At 40.6% G+C, this 17814-nt stretch overlaps 1 protein-coding gene across 1 annotated transcript in view; it reads right to left on the bottom strand.

Annotated features, from left to right (window-relative positions):
• LOC139657511 (voltage-gated delayed rectifier potassium channel KCNH8-like) overlaps window positions 1–17814 on the bottom strand; it is a 77142-nt gene that overhangs the window by 36617 nt on the left and 22711 nt on the right. Inside the window, exons 5-7 of the mRNA XM_071535388.1 lie at window positions 12221–12479; window positions 7127–7284; window positions 3244–3451 (exon numbers count right to left, since the gene is read on the bottom strand). Of these exons, the coding sequence (XP_071391489.1) occupies window positions 3244–3451; window positions 7127–7284; window positions 12221–12479 (625 nt within the window). The remainder of the gene's footprint in view (window positions 1–3243; window positions 3452–7126; window positions 7285–12220; window positions 12480–17814) is intronic.

Raw genomic sequence — 17814 nt, 5'->3', positions numbered from 1 at the left:
TCAGTCAGGGAGTATATATCCCCCCAAAGCAGCAGACCTAAGCCACCAAAACGTTTCCTCTGCATGGAAAGTAATGCAACCGTGCTCTATAAGAAACAGTGGAACCTATGTGAGCCTCCCACTTAAATGCTTACACTGCCCTTCTCATGAGGCATGTAAGTTCAGCAGCTGCAGACCGCTCTCAAATGAACATATGGCAATCTTGAATTAAGGGAAATATTCTACATCACTTAATGTACTTAGCCCGAAGGCATGCTTTTCACTGAGGCGGCAGCCAGCAACATGTCAACATTTCAAACATATGCCAAATACACACACAAATTACAGGAATAATTTGAATTGAAAATTAACCTCAGCCAACCTTATTAGATTAATATTAGAATAAATGCAATTAATTGAAAACAGATCAGTTTTATTATTTGCAGCAGCGCGGACATCCGGCGTTCTTGGCAGTGATGTGAAGTCATCACTATGCAGCAAAATCCCTAGGGAAGCAAGGCCCTGGTGTCTGACAGCGGAGATGCGGCAGAAGCAGCGGAATGCTTCCAGGGCGTTTCCAGAGCTTGAATGCAGTCATACATGACCGATTGAGGTCTGGACATCATGAAAGTTATCCGAGTTTGAACTCTCGCTCGGGAGGTGCAGCAGTGCAGAAGCGGGAAGAGCAGCGCAAACAGTCTTTCTTTGACAAACTTCCTGAGGCGGTATGAGTGGACTTTATTGCCAGGAGAGGTCCGATGGCGATGTTTTGCGAGCAAAATAGCAAGCCTCATGATAGAATATTAGCAGTTTGCATGGGGCACAAGAGCCAGGAGGTAAGGCAAAAATGCAGAGGTAATAAAACGTATGTCCCACAGGGGCCGAATGTATGCAGGTTTTCATTCCAACCACAGACTGCAGACCTCGTCTCTGGTTGAATGTGTGCAAAGCAGTGAGTCTTTGGTTGGAATGAAAACCTGCATACACTCGGCCCTCCATGGCACATGGTTGAATAGCCCTGACGTGAGATGAATGGAACAACACTTATAAGACAGAAATACTTTTGGTTGGCCCCAAAGCCAAAAGAGAAGAACTCTCCACAAGACTTGGGAACCTGTATCCCTCGATAAGTAACAAGCCTGGGTGTTATCTTAGATTCTGATCTAAGTTTTAATTCCCATATAAACAAGGTGACCAGAACAGTATTCTTTCATCTTAGAAATATCGCCAAGGTGCGGCCCTTCCTAACCAGAAAGATGCTGAAAAGCTAACTCACGCGTTTGTTACAAGTAGACTGGACTACTGCAACGCCCTTTTTACCGGCCTCCCTAAAAAGTCTATTGAGAGGCTTCAGCTTATCCAGAACTCTGCAGCTAGACTTTTACTTGTATACAAAGCTCTTAATGGCTTAGGACCGGCCTACATTACAGAATCCCGGCTGTTCTACATTCCATCAAGACCCTCAGGTCTTCTACTGCTGGTTTGTTAGAAGTACAAAACCCCACTCAAAAGAAGATTGGGGATGCAGCCTTTTTTAACTCTGCTCCTAAACTGTGGAACACCCTGCCAAAGAATATTAGAGAGGCAGGCTCTGTAAGCATTTTCAAATGACTGCTGAAAACTTATCCTTTCAGCTTAGCTTTTAAATAGCCTTCATTTTAACGGTTTCTGTTCAGGATCCCAACAGAGCTGACACGGGCAAGTACATATTTTCATTGGTCTTGTCTGGGTAATGCTTACTTGCACATGAGTGAACACTATATGTGGGGGGGGGGGGGGCAGAGCTTTACCCTGTATGATTCTCATCCATCTGTGAATGGTGAGGTTTTTGACCAAGAGGAGAATCTACGATTCTCGTCTGCCTTGGGCAGTGAGATCTGACGTAAATATCAGATTAAAAGTAGAATCAGGAAGGACAGGGGAAAAGAAAATTACAGAAAAACATATGGATTCACTCACAATGTGCATCTAAAAGTGGGAATATTTGTTGTGTTATTTTATCTTTCTATTTTACTTGATTAGATTTTTTTAATGCAATGCATTTTGCTTGTTCTTTTATATGAATTTTATCTTTTTATCTGTCTTTTATCTGCCTTTTATTGATGTAAAGCACTTTCAGCTGCATGTTGTGTATGAGAGGTGCTATACAAATAAAGGTTATTATTATTAATGTAATGATGAAACATTGGTATGGTGAGCAGCAGCAACACTGTAGCAGCAGTGATCAGCAGTCTGTGAGCAAGTGCATTTGGAGCTTAAATAGACCACCTTATTGCAAGGGAGGCACTTGATATGGGTTGCAATCAGTAGTGTGTGTATCACATGTCTTGCAGCATGACTCAAGTTGTCTGCATGAACTAGCTTCGCAGGCTTTGTTTCATTTATGAACCTACCCGGTCTCTCAGGTAATCTGGCATTCTTAAAGATCTTTTATTGCTTTTATGAACCTAATCCATGGAATAAACTGGGAAAAGAATAGATCTAGATCTGATTATATAGTTACTGTATGGATGGAGGGGAGGGACACGTGGGGAATACATACTTTACAGCAGTGGTTCTCAACGTGGGGTCCGGGGACCACCAGGGGTCCTTGAGGGCGTTCCAGGGGGTCCCCAGCAAATTGATAAATTATTAAACTTGAGAATGTACAAGAATTACTGTTTTGATCATAGTTTCACTGTTATCTCTCTTTCTACAATACAGATAGTCATGGAATTCTGGACAAAATCATATCTAACAATAAAAATATTCTCAGATTTGGGTCTGATTTGGAAATGAAATGGGGGTCCGTGGCTCTAATGTGTGCAAAATTAGAGTCCTTGATATGAAAAAGGGTGAGAATCACTGCTTTACAGTATATAGTTGTGATGGATATAGGGTGGTTGGGGTGGTTGAGAATGAGAGGGCAGTATATCCTGCTGACTAAAAATCTGTAAAAAATTGTCGCCATCACTGTATCTTAGAAAGAATGAGCAATGAAAGTCACGTAGAGGATCTTTGACATTCATTTTCTAATATAGAAATCTCATAACAAGAAATGAGATGTTCACCATTTGAAAATATGAGACCTACTCTTGCAAAACGATTGCTATCACAAAATGAAATATAGATTTTCTTGGTTGAGGAAATGAAAACACATTTATAGATTGGATCCTTGGATTATATAGTTTTTGAATGATGAATGTAATATTTTTTTTCCCAATTTGGATACATAGCATTTTGTATATATCACAACATGCACACACAGCCACCACATACACACACCTATATCCCAGGAGCTGGGGCTGTTGCTTTCGATCTCGCTGCGGCCGATGAAGTACCAGACACAGGCCATCCAGTGGGCCAGCAGGGCGAAGGTGGACATGAGCAGGGTGAGGACCACGGCACTGTACTGGGAGTACCGGTCCAGCTTCTGGAGGAGGCGCAGAAGGCGCAGGAGGCGCACCGTCTTCAGCAGGTGAACCCCAAAGTTCTGGAGAAGAGAGGAGTTGTGAAGTTGAGGGTATCCACATGGGAGCGTATCTATGTTCCCAGGGTCCTATGTTCCCAAGTTCCTATGTTCCCAGGGTCCTAAGTTCCCATGGTCCTATGTTCCCAAGGTCCTATGTTCCCAGGGTCCTATGTTCCCCAGTTCAATATTCTGTTAACACACATTAACCCTCGTATTGTGTTCGGGTCAAATTTGACCAGTTTCAAGTTAAAATATTTCATAATATCCAGTTTTTTTATTGGAACAAGGCTTCAAAACAGCTATATAAAGGCAACAAAACCATGGTTATCATTTTATTTGATTTTGAAGGTCTCTAACCCTAACCTTAACCCTAAATCTGGGGAACATAGGACCCTGGGAACATAGGAATGACTCCATCCACACATCTTACACTAGGTATAAAAAAAAAAGTGTAGCCGCATTGGGATTAGTTCCTCCAGGGTAGGTAGGTAATTCTAATTACCTGAATTATTACTTGAGTTATTTGTCAAGTTTAATCCTGTCTGGAACAAATTCGTACTACCAGGGGAGGTGAGTCATTTGGTTTTACCCATGCACATAGAGAATTGAGCAGGGCCAGTGCGAAGTTAAAAAGACCCTGTTTCAGACCCTGCCTAGTTGGTGTGCTACCTTTTTTTTTCATGAATGTATTTATTCATGTAACAGTGAAACAATGAAATACAATGTACATTAAGGACTCATTTTTTTTTTACATTTTTCCCCCCACCCCTGGTCCCGCATAGAATTTCTACGGATACAATAAAAAAGAATAAATAATAATAATAATAAAAAATTTAAAAAAACAAAAACCAACCCTTCCTTCTTAACATAGTGGTGAAGTCAATGATGATAAAACAAAACAACATGCAAAACAACAACACTGTAAATGATTTGAAATGTATTGACATGTATTGCCAGAGTGTGCATCAATGGTGAGTGCTTCATTTGTCCTGTAGTGTCTTTAATTTAACTATGTAATTAATCATAGGGCCCCAAACAGATTCAAATTTTCCAGATGACCCCCTCAGGTTGTACTTAATTTTCTCCAGGTTTAAGAACATCATGAGGTCCTTGAGCCATAGAGATGCTTTGGGGGCAAATGCTGACTTCCACTCCAACAATATTCTTCTACATGCTAATAAGGATGCAAAGGCAATAGTTGGTGTGCTACCTTTAGATGTCCCCGCTACTTTTCAACCTCCACACCCCAGGTAACTTTTGATGTTTGGATTCTTTGAGGCACATTTTGAGATTTGCCAATCCAAAGACCCGTCACACAACGGCACCCATAGTACAGCAAAACAGGCAAAACTTCAATTGGCTCCATAGTATTGTAACGCCCCACTACTGATTATTAGAACCTTGTAATTCAGACAGGATTAAAATTACCCCAGGACATCAGAGTCTAGATGCAGACATCCAATGTCTAGATGCAATATGTACTTCAGCCAGACTTTTTACCAGGGCAACCAAAGAAAATCACTGGCATGTCCATTCCAAACAGGATAAAATTCCTGAGGTAAAAATGACTTACACCTACCCAGTAGGTGGTCTGATGAATCAAGGTTTCAGCTCATTTGAAGATAATTTGGACACCAGTCGTGTCACTTACTGATCACCAAGGAATTTCATTTATGTCTGTGAAAGTGAAGACTGGCCAACATGAAAGCGTTTGAAGATAATTTAACTGGTATGAACCTACCTACACCATACACTCCTTACTGGAAGACAATAACTAGAAGTCCGGGACCAGCTAGATCCTATGAGCTGCTATAATGGACAATAGTAATGACAGCTACAGGGAAATTTTCGATCTGTAGGCTAACCAGGATTGAATTTGTGGATTTGTGGAAGTGACACTTAGTCCATACCTTTTTTAGCATAAAAATCCAATGACTATCTATTAAAGAACTAGCAGGCTTTGCATCCTGGATCCAACCAAACTACCTGCTTTCATCTGTAATTTTCCATTGGTTAAAAAACATCAAAATTAGTGAGTAAAATAAAAGAGGAGCATGGCTAATATTTATAATCCCATCCCAATGGGGCTTAGTCCATCTATCACCCTAATTACCTTTGATTTATATCAGAGGGTGGGATCACAGTCTACCTATCTCTCATCCTAATTACCATTGACTTATATGAGAGGATGGCATCACAATGTACTCATCTATCAACCTAAATATTAGTGACCTTTATTGGATGTTGGTCTCACAGTATACCAATAACCAATACACCAAATAGGAAGAGGGAAGTGGAGGAAGGCATGTCTGATTATTCTGTACTGCTGGGACAACAACTTTCTAATCAGTATTATTTTGAGAAATATCGTAAACCATGTCAGTAATGGTGGCCACGTTGAGATACAATTATGTCTCCTTTTCAAGAAAATGCTGGCAAAAAGTTACATATTTTCCTGGTTGATTTGACTTTTTTCCAATAAAAACATTACTTTTCACTATCTTTTGGTTTCCTTAGCCAGTTCTTTGTAACATAACAGACTGTGTGTGTGTGTGTGTGTGTGTGTGTGTGGTGGATTGCTGCCTCGGGCTCTTCTGTACGGTTGCAGGCTGTTTTCACGGTCTTATTAAATCAATGGGAGAGCGAGAGGCGAACAGCGGGAGAGTACTATCGATAAAAGACTGACGTCTATTACCACTGGCAGGGCCCAGGGAGCCTCCATACATCAGACACACACACACACACACACACACACACACACACAAACGTACAAAGACACACACATAAATTGCACACAAAAACACACGAAGATGCAAACAAAGACAAACATGCACAATTCATGCACTTACCCGCGCCCATAAATATGCAAATACTACACATTTACACATAGAGGCACACATACACACATGCAAATTACACTGTGTATGCACACACACACGTTTCTGACTGCTCAATGCGTCTTACACTAACAGTGCCCAGAACCACTGGTAGACCAGTACAGAGATATGTCTGTGTGGGAATGTGCGTATAAGTGTGTGTACAGTATGTATGTGTGTTCAACAAACATCCATAAACAAACAGGGTGTCTGTGTGTGTGTGTGCGTGTGTGTGTGTGTGTGTGTGTGTGCAAGTATCAAATAATATAGCCTAGCTTTTTTTATTATTTACTTAACAAAAATAACAATACAACACAAAACACACAGAAATGACAGAAAAAAAACATGTAGAGACATCAGAAAAGAGAAGAAAAACACTGTAAACATGACAAATGTAAAACAAAGTATATTAACTAGAGAGAATGGAGATCACAGCCCAGTTATGAAGAAAAAAGGTAGAGAAAGTCTAACTGATATACACAAATGCAGGTATAGTCATATAAGCTTACACATAAATAAAACGTATAAAGTTACATAAAAAAGAGAACATAATAAAGTATTATACACTCCATTTACAGTTTTTATAAATAAAGCCAATACAAAAGGCAAAAAAAAAAAAAAAAGTGAAAAACAGGAAGAAGAATACAAAAACAGGATATACCAAAGCTCAAAATCCCATGCCTTTATAACTTATAATATAGCATTATTAGTAGTCATGCAATGTGGAGGAGGCACTGCTTCTGCTGTATCTCTGTGTGTGTGTGTGTGTGTGTGTGTGTGTGTGTGTGTGTGTGTGTGTGTGTGTGGGTATCAGACTCACCACACTGATATTGAAGGCGTAGAGCAGGTCAAAGGGCAAGGCAGCGATCAGATCCACAAACAGCCACGATGTGACGTAGTGAATGCAGATGGAGCGAGCGTCGTACACAACCTGGCCAGATGTGCTCACATAGGTGGTTCGGAAGTTCAACACGATGTCTGGCACGCAAACACACAACATTAGAGAACATCAGGCAACATCAATATATCACCGCAATATTTGTAACCACATTAGTTAGGAGTTTGTCCATTATCTGTGGAGGCGTGCATGGTGTAATATTGTGGAATTCTCTACAGCAGTGGCTCTCAACGGGGGGTCCGGGGACCACCAGGGGTCCTTGAGAGGGTCCCCAGCATATTGATGAATTTTTAAAAGTCACCATTATTTCATTTATAAGAAGTTAACACAATTAAAAATGTAGAAGAATGAGTATTGTGGTCATAGTTTCACTGTTATCTCTCTACCTACAATACAGATAGTCGTGGAATTCTGGACAAAATCATATCTAACATACAAATATTCTCAGATTTGGGTCAGAGAGACAAAATCTCATCAATTGGGGGTCTGTGGCCCTAATGTTGACTAAATTAGGGTCCTTGATATGAAAAAGGTTGAGAATCACTGCTCTACACAATGATTTAAAGGGTTGTATAAATATCATATAATTAGACTGTATGAAGTTGTCAGGTAATGGGTTTCCTTAGTTGATGGTGAATTATTGTGTATGGCTTTTGATTCTATTTTATTTCTCATGTTACAGTAAGTAAGTAGGTATTGGTTGTTGTAATTGACAGAGCATCTATTTCTATTGTTTATTTATGTTTTGAGTAAGGGGCAGGCAAAATAAGATTTTCTTCTCCCTGCTCCTTTTCAGTCATGGAATGTGTAAATTGAGTTGTGTTTTGATTGTGAATTGCTTTTTTTTTTCTTTTCTGGAGCTGTGCATTACCATGAGTGGAACAAATAAATAAATATTGTGCTAACAGATGAATTGTTAAAGTCTAATTGACCCTATTTATGCCTGGGATTACCGTCCTGGGTATTGAACTAGGTTTGGATAGAGCAAAAACGCATTAAATCCAGGTGTAAATGTAAACATTAACGACAAAGTGTAAATGTAATGTGTCTCCATACTACATGTAAGTAACATACCTCATACATTTTCATATAAATACATGTCCATTTTGCTACTCTCTATCACTGATTGATTTGACACAATTGTGATTCAACCTATAGCCAGCTCATGAATAGAAGAAGAACTGGGTAGTTAGCATGAGCCAACCCGGTCTCACGGCAGTTCGTGAAATAGTCACGAAATTTAATCTCTTGATTCGTGTACATGGACACGATTTTTCCATTTTTTTCATGACACTCAGCACGACTTTCAAACTAATGTATTTGGAAGTATCTCTCGTGCCTGCAACACGTTTTTTTTTCTGTCAGTTGGGACTCAGGAAGTAGTGTGACATTGAAATAAAACGGTGGCCAGGCATTGTGGTTGGGGTGGCAGATGGGTGTATAGATTTGCCTTTGATGCTAACAACTGGGGTTCGATTCCCAGTGTGTTCAAAGTACATTTCAACCGTAAGTCACATTTAACTTTTTAACGAACATTTTTCTTATTTAACCAGGACCAAACCATTTCTCTAACCTTAACCAAGTTGTTTTAGTTTCCTAACCATAACCGTAACACAAGTAGTTTTATTTGCCAAAACTTACGTTTTCAAATTTGTGGTGGAGGAACGTAATTCAGGTCGTGGTGGAGGCACGTTTTTTAGGTTGTGTTCATTTCACGAAAAAATGGCAAAATCGTGTCCATGTACACAAATCAATAGATAACATTTTCGTGACTATTTCACGAGCTGCCGTGAGACCGTGTTGCATGAGCAGCGATAGCTACCATGGCTGAACAGACAAAGAAAAGAGCGCCACCTACAGAAACTCAAACTGCATCAACAGAAAATCCAAGGAAGAAGACGTCACACTGTTCGATTGACAAGTGCAGGAAAGTGCAGCGCAGAAACACCACAGCAATAATCACTTCGCACCAAAGACGGAGACAAGAAAAAACAAGTATAGATCCTGTACAGGCCCATGGCGCGTGTTGGCCACTAGCTGCGGCCACACTGAGCTGATGGACAGATTTCTGTCCATTGGGCTGTTTTGGAATGTCAGTATGGTGGGAGAGGCAGAAATACAGTAGCATAGCTTCGCTCATAACGGTGCTACTTCATAGAAACAAGTTAAATTCACTTGAACACATTGTTTTATCACTCACATTGGGGTGAAAATAGGAAAGAATGTCTTTCTTCTTTCTCAACATTATCACATCACAACTTGTCAGCTCTGCAGCTCAGATTAAACCATCTGTGTCATTTGATTGTGTGTTTGTTTAATGTGGCGCGGCATCCCGGTTGAGTGGAGTTTTCCGTTTTTAAGCACTGTGAATGGCCCGAAGGTCCAAACACCGGCCAGCCGGAACATTTTGGTCATAAAACGAACCAAGCCAGTAGTTTAAGCTCCTAAAACAGGTACTGCTCTTTATTTTTTTTTTTCAGAATCGGATAGCGCGTTACGTCGTCAAACTCCCGGAATGGCGTACTGGTGCGTTCTGGACCAATGACCCCCTGGATATCGCCTAGGTTTGTTTCCTCTGCCAAGAGATTTCATTCAGGGCCAGTCAAAAAACATTTCCGGCTAAAGCCCCGGAAGCCCGATGCTCATGACGAGAGCAATAACCCATAGGCGAGAGGCCATCTCTTGGTCAAAGATGCCCTCTAGAGGCCATCTCACAAAGCGACATCTCATGAAGTGACATCTCACTAAGCGCTACCTGAGTGACTGACTGACTGAGTGCATGACCTGAATTTGCTGCGTGATGCCCTCTGCTGCGTCGTGGGAAAAACACACCCTCCTACACTTGACCTACCACTCACTACAGAGGAAATAATGTTATTAGGTGCCTACCCTCTGGAAAAGCCCTGGGCCCTGGCGGTTTCACAATCAAATTTTATAAGACCTATGCTGAAGAGCTTGTGCTGCTTCTCCTAAATCTATATGGGTAAGACTGGTATATACTCACCCAAGTTGTCACTAATAGTTTGGTCTCCACCCCCTTTAACCTTGCCTGAGGCACAAGGCAGGGGTGTCCCCTGTCCCAGGTACTATTTGCTATAACCCTAGAACCATTAGCGGAGGCCATATGCAGACATCCTGCCTTTCCAGGAATAAAGGTAAACCAAAATGCACATACATTAATGCTATATGCTGATGATATTCTGCTCTGTTTCTGAGCCAGATCGCTCTCTTTTCAATCTGATTAACTCTTGTTCTAAAATTTCAGGATATAAGGTTAACTAGGCAAAATTGGAAGCCCTCTCCCTTACCTCATACTGTCCTCAGCATCAGATGATCAAGAAAATCCAGTGCCTTAAAGTTCCATCTCCACCCATTCACTGAATTCATAACTTCCTCAGCAATAGACCTCAAGCAGTAAGGGATGGCAACACACTGTCACCCGTTATCATCATCAATACTGGTGCGCCTCAGGGCTGTATGCTCAGCCCAGTCCTTTACACCCTTTATAAAAAATGACTGTCAGAGCTCTACTATGTACTGCAAATATGCAGATGACACAGCCATCCTTGCACTCCTCAAAGACAATAACTCTCTCTGCCTACCAACAGTCCATAATTCACTTCACCAGATGGTGTAACAATATGTTCCTCCAGATAAATGTCTCCAAAACCAAAGAACTGCTCATCAGCCCCCCCATAACGCCCGATCTCGCCCCCACTCCAACCATTATTCATGGTGAGACAGTAGAGGTAGTTGAGGTATACCTAATAAATACCTAGGTATTACACTTGACAGACTCATTTTCAGCCAACACACCACAGACATTCATAAACACTGTCAACAGAGACTCTCAGTGGTTCACAAACCTGTCTGAACAACCCCACCTCCTCCTCCATAGCATCATTGAGCCAGTCCTTCTATGGCACCATCGATGATCACACACACACAGCAACAAAGAAAATTACTCTTCCGACTCCCAATCTATCTGACCTCATTTCAACAGCCACAACACGTAAAGCACACATAATTGCACATGACCCAGAACACCCCACTCTATTGTCACTTTACTCTCCTCCCCTCTGGTCGCAGATACGGGACACCTGTGTGCAGGAAGGCCCGCTTCAGCAAAAGCTTTGTCCCCTCAGCCATACACGCTCTCAACAACTTTCCCCCACCCTTGTGAGTCCTGTTCAAACTACAGCTTGATGTTCTCTGTGATGTCAGTGTGTTTTGTTTGTTGTCGTATGGTGTATGAGTCATTGTATCATGATTTTGTATAGTTCTGGCTTGTGCCAACTGTGAAAACAGAATTTCCTCTCAGGACAATGAATAAACAATCTATCTATTTTGTTGTGTTACAGGCACCACAGGCACCATCAACCCTGTGGTGCCTGTAACATGGCAAGATTAAATTTACGGATAAAAGTGATACACAGACTAATGGTGTGATACATCCTTAAAATTTGATCAACAAGTCACTGGAAGTCCATTCATTTCCTATAGAGCTGAGTGACCAGGGAAACTCTGGATGTGCGGATGGTCAACAAGCTTGTCAGCCTGTGAAAGCTGGCCACGGCTGAACTTTCCACAGTCATTGGCCAGCAATAGCCAATCGGATTTCAAACACTTCCTTGTTTCCTTATTGATGTAATGTCATTTCATGATAGCAATAGTTCCACTTGGCACAGAGGTTTGATTCTCTGCCCAAACGTGAGACTGGCCCAGCCCGGCACATGGGTCGGAGCCGGGTCGGGTAGGAATTTCCCCTCCATTCCTCCAGCCCGCGCCAGGCCGGTCTTGTGGTCAGATATAATCTTTTTTTTTTTTTTTTTTTTTTTTTTTTTATAATTGGGGTTGGGCTCACGATTTCCTCAAAGGGTTTACTTTGGCAGTCTTCACACCGAAGATACAAATGAATCACAGCAGCATCTTGAGGCTGTTTGGGCTACATCTTTTCCAACTCCATTACATATTCATGCATTTATTTTTCATACAAGCATGTGCAGCCAGCCTCACCAATTATAAACAGTATCTCCACCAGGATATCGCTGACACTTGGAGGGTTACGTGCCGCTGAGCCACCGTCCTCTCGTATCTCCACAGCGGTGAAGCAGACGTTATAGGGAACGGTGATTGCTACATAGAACGTGGCCAGCAAGATCAGCCAATCCCAGCCGGCCTTGAAAGTGCCGTAGTGAAGGAGGATGAACCGGGACTTCTGGATGTCCGCCACCTTGTACTCCGGGACGGGGTTAGCGTTGGCTCCAAGAACACTCTGGAGAGGACAGGGTGGGGTAGTGTATGGACACAAACACACATACACACACACACACACACACACAGACACACACACATACACACACACACAATCACAGATTAATAATCAGTTGTTGGCTGTTTGAGAGAGGGGAAGGACATAGTCACACTAAAGTTTCTGGGGCTATGCTTATTATTCACACTGGGGTGGCCAGGCTTGATGTAGGTGCCATAAGTGGAGTTAGCCGCTAAAATAAAGTAAAACTAGAAATAACCGCCTCGCGGTTATATGCCTCCGCCAATAAACTTTGTTTTATCATTGCAAGGACAAGGTCTTTATTTATTGAACATATATAATTAATGTGATTATTAGGTCAACTTAAAGGATTTTGGTGTCTGCAAAAGTGACAGCACCGTTTTTGTAGAATGACCCAAGATCGTTTTCTCAGCTACAGTGGTAGGCAAAACATTATGATGTCACAGTGAAGTTGACCTTTGAACTTTTGGATATAAAATGTCATCACTTCATAATTTTATCCTATTAGACATTTGTGTGAAATTTTGTCATAATTAGCGTATGAATTCTTGAGTTATGGCCAAAAACGTCTTTTGTGAGGTCACAGTGACCTTGACCTTTGACCTTTGACCACCAAATTCTAATCAGTTCATCCTTGAGTCCAAGTGGACGTTTGTGCCAGATGTAATGAAATTCCCTCCAGGCGTTCCTGAGATATCGCGTTCATGAGAATGGGACGGACGTGAGGTCATAGAGACTTTGACCTTTGACCACCAAAATTTAATCAGTTCATCCTTGAGTCCAAGTGGACGTTTGTGCCAAATTTCAAGGCGTTCCTGAGATATCGCGTTCACGAGAATGGGATGGATGTACACGTACGTACGGATGTGCTGTATGTACGGACAGACGGACAACCCGAAAACATAATGCTTCCGGCCACGGCTGTCTCTGGCACGGAGGCATAAAAGGGCACCTGGCAGTGGTGTGTCACATGCGTCACAACAACAAGACAAGTAGGTGAAAAAACATTAATAAACAACTGATAAAAGAATATCAGAAACAATAAAGAAACTCAGAGAGAGAATGTGCGCCTCTTTTCTCTTTCTCCTGCAGCCTTGTTATCATTAGTAAGCCTGCCATCAGTCTAAATTAGCCTCACTGGTTGGTAGTATGTATGGTACTCTTCAACAAAGGAAACAGCATGAAGAGAAATCATTTATTTATTTAATAAGGATATACATTTGATACGCTTAATACTGATAATGCTCAAGAATGCTCAATGTTGCTTATAGATTTTACAACAAAAATCTTTATTTCAGCAGCTATGCGTGGCGTAACCACAAAAAATGTTGCCATTAAAATCTAAATCACATATTGCAGGAGCCCTACTTGTGTTTTGTCTTGTGGAGTGGACCCTGGTGAATGAATGAATGAATGAATGAATGAATGAATATTTTATGTTCGTGTCTGGTCATTTACATGACCCATCCCTCATGGAATTATTCAGACACATTAACTAACAACAAACCAAACATTCCGGCATGTTAACCCATCATCATCTAACAGCACAATACATAGATATCATCCAAACATAAATATAAACATAAACAAAAACATAAACATCATCCAAACATAAACATAAACCTCCCACAAATAACGTTCCAGGAGATATCCCAAAATGGAAAAACAGCAAATCTATCATATGTTACTTTTCTCCTCCTATCCCATGCTTTAGAGCGATATTCAGAGAATGCAAAAACATTATCAAAAGATAGGTAGACTGTAGATCGGTGCAGTTTTTAAGGGAGCGACTCATACTGGCAGTCAATCGACCAATCGGAGCCCATATTCCCACTCTGTGTCTCTCTCCACTTCGAGTGGCAGAAAAACCCAAACAAAGAATGACTGAGCCTAACTTTCAAGACGCTAGAGCAACCGCATTTCACTTTGGGATGGGCCCAGAAATGTGTCAGACCACATTTGGTCACGCTCCATAGCACCATCATCAGGCCACCCTTGCAACAGCATCTATTTTTTTCATTTCTCCCTACAAAGTTGCCTCATTCTCCACCAAGCACACAGTGAATTTCAACTGCCTGCATCATCTTTGTATCACAGAATCTTGATACTTGTAACTGTGATGCACAGCGATGTGACTTGGCCGTGATGCACAAAAGAAGTTCATAGCAAAAACAAACAGGAAGGGATGCGGAATTCTTTAATGCCTAAATGTTAGATATATAAATGTTTGTGAAGGTCTAATAGTGTGTCAGACCACATTTGGTTGCGCTCTATGGATTTATAATAAAGCCAAACATTGTCAATGTGTCATGCACCAGGACTTTCACAGAAAAGTTCTATCTTTCATTATCATTATCATTGTCATCATCATCATAATCACCATCATCATCATCCTCATCATCATCCTTTCAATGGAGAGTTTTAGTGTCTTGTGGTTTAAATGCTGTTTAAAGTCTTTTCCACCATGCTAAGAAAACATTTCTGGAGGAAATACTGAATATTTGTAATTTGAAATCAAACTGAAAGTTTTGGTCAAATTTGAAAGTATTCAAATTTAAAGATACTGAATATTAGCACAAAATATTGGCTATCGGTGGCTTCATTCCAAAAATATTGGTATTGAACCTGTTTAGCCCGACGGACCCGGTACCGGGTCCACCCCACCCCCCCAGTTATGAAAAATCGCGACAGAAGATGGTCTATTAATAGAAGATATGAATGTTATACTGTTTTGAAAACATGGGGTCTTCAGCTTTCAGAATCTGTAAACCAACTGTATGTTGACCAAACTATGTCTTATTACTAAGTATTTTAACAATTAAGTCTTACAAATATAAACTTCGTAAATATAAGAGCAAGTTGTGATCAAAAGATCGGGGATAATTTTCTCTTCAGTCTACAATAACATGCTTGGTATCGCTGGAAACTAGAAATTCCGAGCTTTCCAATGACAGTAAACGCACCACGAAAATGGAACGACACAGTCCGCCATTTCCGGGGAAAAGTAGCAGTCAAACTTCATATTTTACAGTCATACTGACAAAAATCTATGTTCTTGCCAAAATATTTCACTAAGGCTTATGTTATTTTCGCCAAAAACGGCACATTTTAGTTACTTACGTTTCTGCCGTAACTTGGGACCAAACGGGAGTTAAAGCGATCGTCAGGGGGGATTCCCCAGCCATTTTAGTCCAGCCAGACTGAATCCCTATGGAGGGTGCAGTGGCTCTTCGTCGCCCTCTGGTGGCCGCATCGAAGCACTGACACCAATGAGCCATATATCATTCTCTTTGTCTGCCTCAGACGAAACTGGGGATACCTCACACAGCACTGAGGACCCTTGCATTCTCTATTAATCTGCCTGAATAGCATGGATCTGTTCAGACATATATGAATATTGATTCCTAATCATTGTGTTTATTACTATTTCAATGTTTTTGGGAGATGTATGTTATTTGTAACATGGCTATATGGAAATGAGTAGTGTTTTGAAGTAAAACTCCCAGTAAACAGGCATAATGTAAATTGTAAACTTGACCAAAACCTGGAGACCGCCTGAGTATATTTTTAGGAATTGTACATAAATGTTGTATTTTGGTGTATTTCCATCAAATTTACAGTTACAGTTGTAGTCAAAGACTATGAGAAGACATTCAGTTGCATTATTATCCATGGGATCTTGGTTATAATGGTGATATTGCCTTAAAATTTAGAATTATATACTAGGCGAGGATGAAAATCTTACTTTTTCCTTTATTGCATCTCCATTTACTCTGGAATGGTAACAGATATAGGTTTACTTACACTGAATTAATATTCCTTAGCTTCTTACCTATCAAAGGAGACCAGAAATATGCATATAGGCCTTATGGTTGAGGAGCTATTCCTGATTCATTTGGGGTATATTATTTTAGGCGTTTTTTCCTAGGGATAGGGCTAGGGCTTAACAGGTTAAAATCTTTATCAGTCAAATCCTAGTCCATACACTAATTCTTCTTTTACAAAAAATATCTGGATTTTAAAGACAGAGTGATACTCTACATTCATTCATATTTTGTATGGACAAAGTAATGACATGAGTATACAGTATGTGACAATAATTAACTTTATACTATACCTAATAATACATCTTCTCTATTGAAACCAGACATTTGTCTAGGTCCCTGTGTGTTGAGCAGATCATGTAGTTTAAAGTTAAAATTAATACAAATCAAATTGTGGTGCAAACAAGCCTTCAAAAAGAGCACTGCGCAACAAAATTGCCCTTTCATCAGCAACTGCAAGAGCAAATTGCTTCTGCTGTAAGACTAATCCACCAACACTGGCACATTTAGTGTCATAAAGCTCCTTCATAATTGGAGCATTCTATGATCTGACTTTCTTGGATGGAAAACTCTCTCTCTTGCTTCCTGACTTGCTGGTGAGGATTTCCTGAGTCTTACAGCAGTGACAGCAGCCATTCTGAAAGGTTGGACCAAGACCTGTACCAAGTCTTGATGGCACCTTTCAAAAGTACGGAAGCCGAGAACGGCCGTGTTTGCAATTCTTTTTTTTAATGCCGTTATCTTGAGAAAACGAGCTTTGTTATCTCGAGATAACGAAATAATCAACCCGTTATCACGAGGAAACAAAATGTCGTTTCCTCTTATTACTTATAATATTTATCAGAGATCAGGAGTGCCATGCCAGCATGCATAGATGACGTCTTGACAACTGTAGCAACTGATTTAAGCTGAAAATGTCAGATCAAGGAGTACCCATTATTGATCAATGCATCAGACTGTACTTCAATCAAGGTCTAACACAGGCAGAAATTGCATTGTGTCTTTCTGTTAGAGATAACATTCAGATCAGTCCTCCTCATTTAAGGAGAAGACTAGCAGTTATGAATCCTCCCCGACAGTCATGACAGTGATCTTGAAGGCTGAAATCAGGTGTGATCAAATGAACCAGACACTCATTTTCGAGTTCTCCATAATTATCCCGTGATCTCGAGAAAACAAAAGTCGTTTTCTCGTGATAAATTATCTTGTTATCTCGAGAAATCAGCCTTTTGTTTTCTCAAGATAACCAGATAAATTAACCCGTTATCTTGAGAAAACGAGCTTTGTCATCTCGAGATAGCAAAATAATTAACTTGTGATCTTGAGATAACGGCATTAAAAAAATAATTGCAAGCACGGCCGTTCTCAGCTTCCGAACAAAAGATCTTATATGCACTACAATAAATTTAAAAAAATAAAATACATTTGGGGAGTTGGTGTTGTGAATTGTGATAGTGAATTGGGCACAATCTCGATTTGCTTGGCCTCGCTTA

The sequence above is a fragment of the Centroberyx affinis genome, unplaced genomic scaffold, assembly GCF_046629955.1.
Source record: "Centroberyx affinis isolate AG114_WGS23_722 - 3 ecotype Tasmania unplaced genomic scaffold, CSIRO-AGI_Caff_v1 ptg002696l_1, whole genome shotgun sequence".
Lineage (NCBI taxonomy): Eukaryota > Metazoa > Chordata > Actinopteri > Beryciformes > Berycidae > Centroberyx > Centroberyx affinis.
Note: the sequence above shows the minus strand (reverse complement) of the source record. Positions and strands in the feature narration are given on the sequence as shown.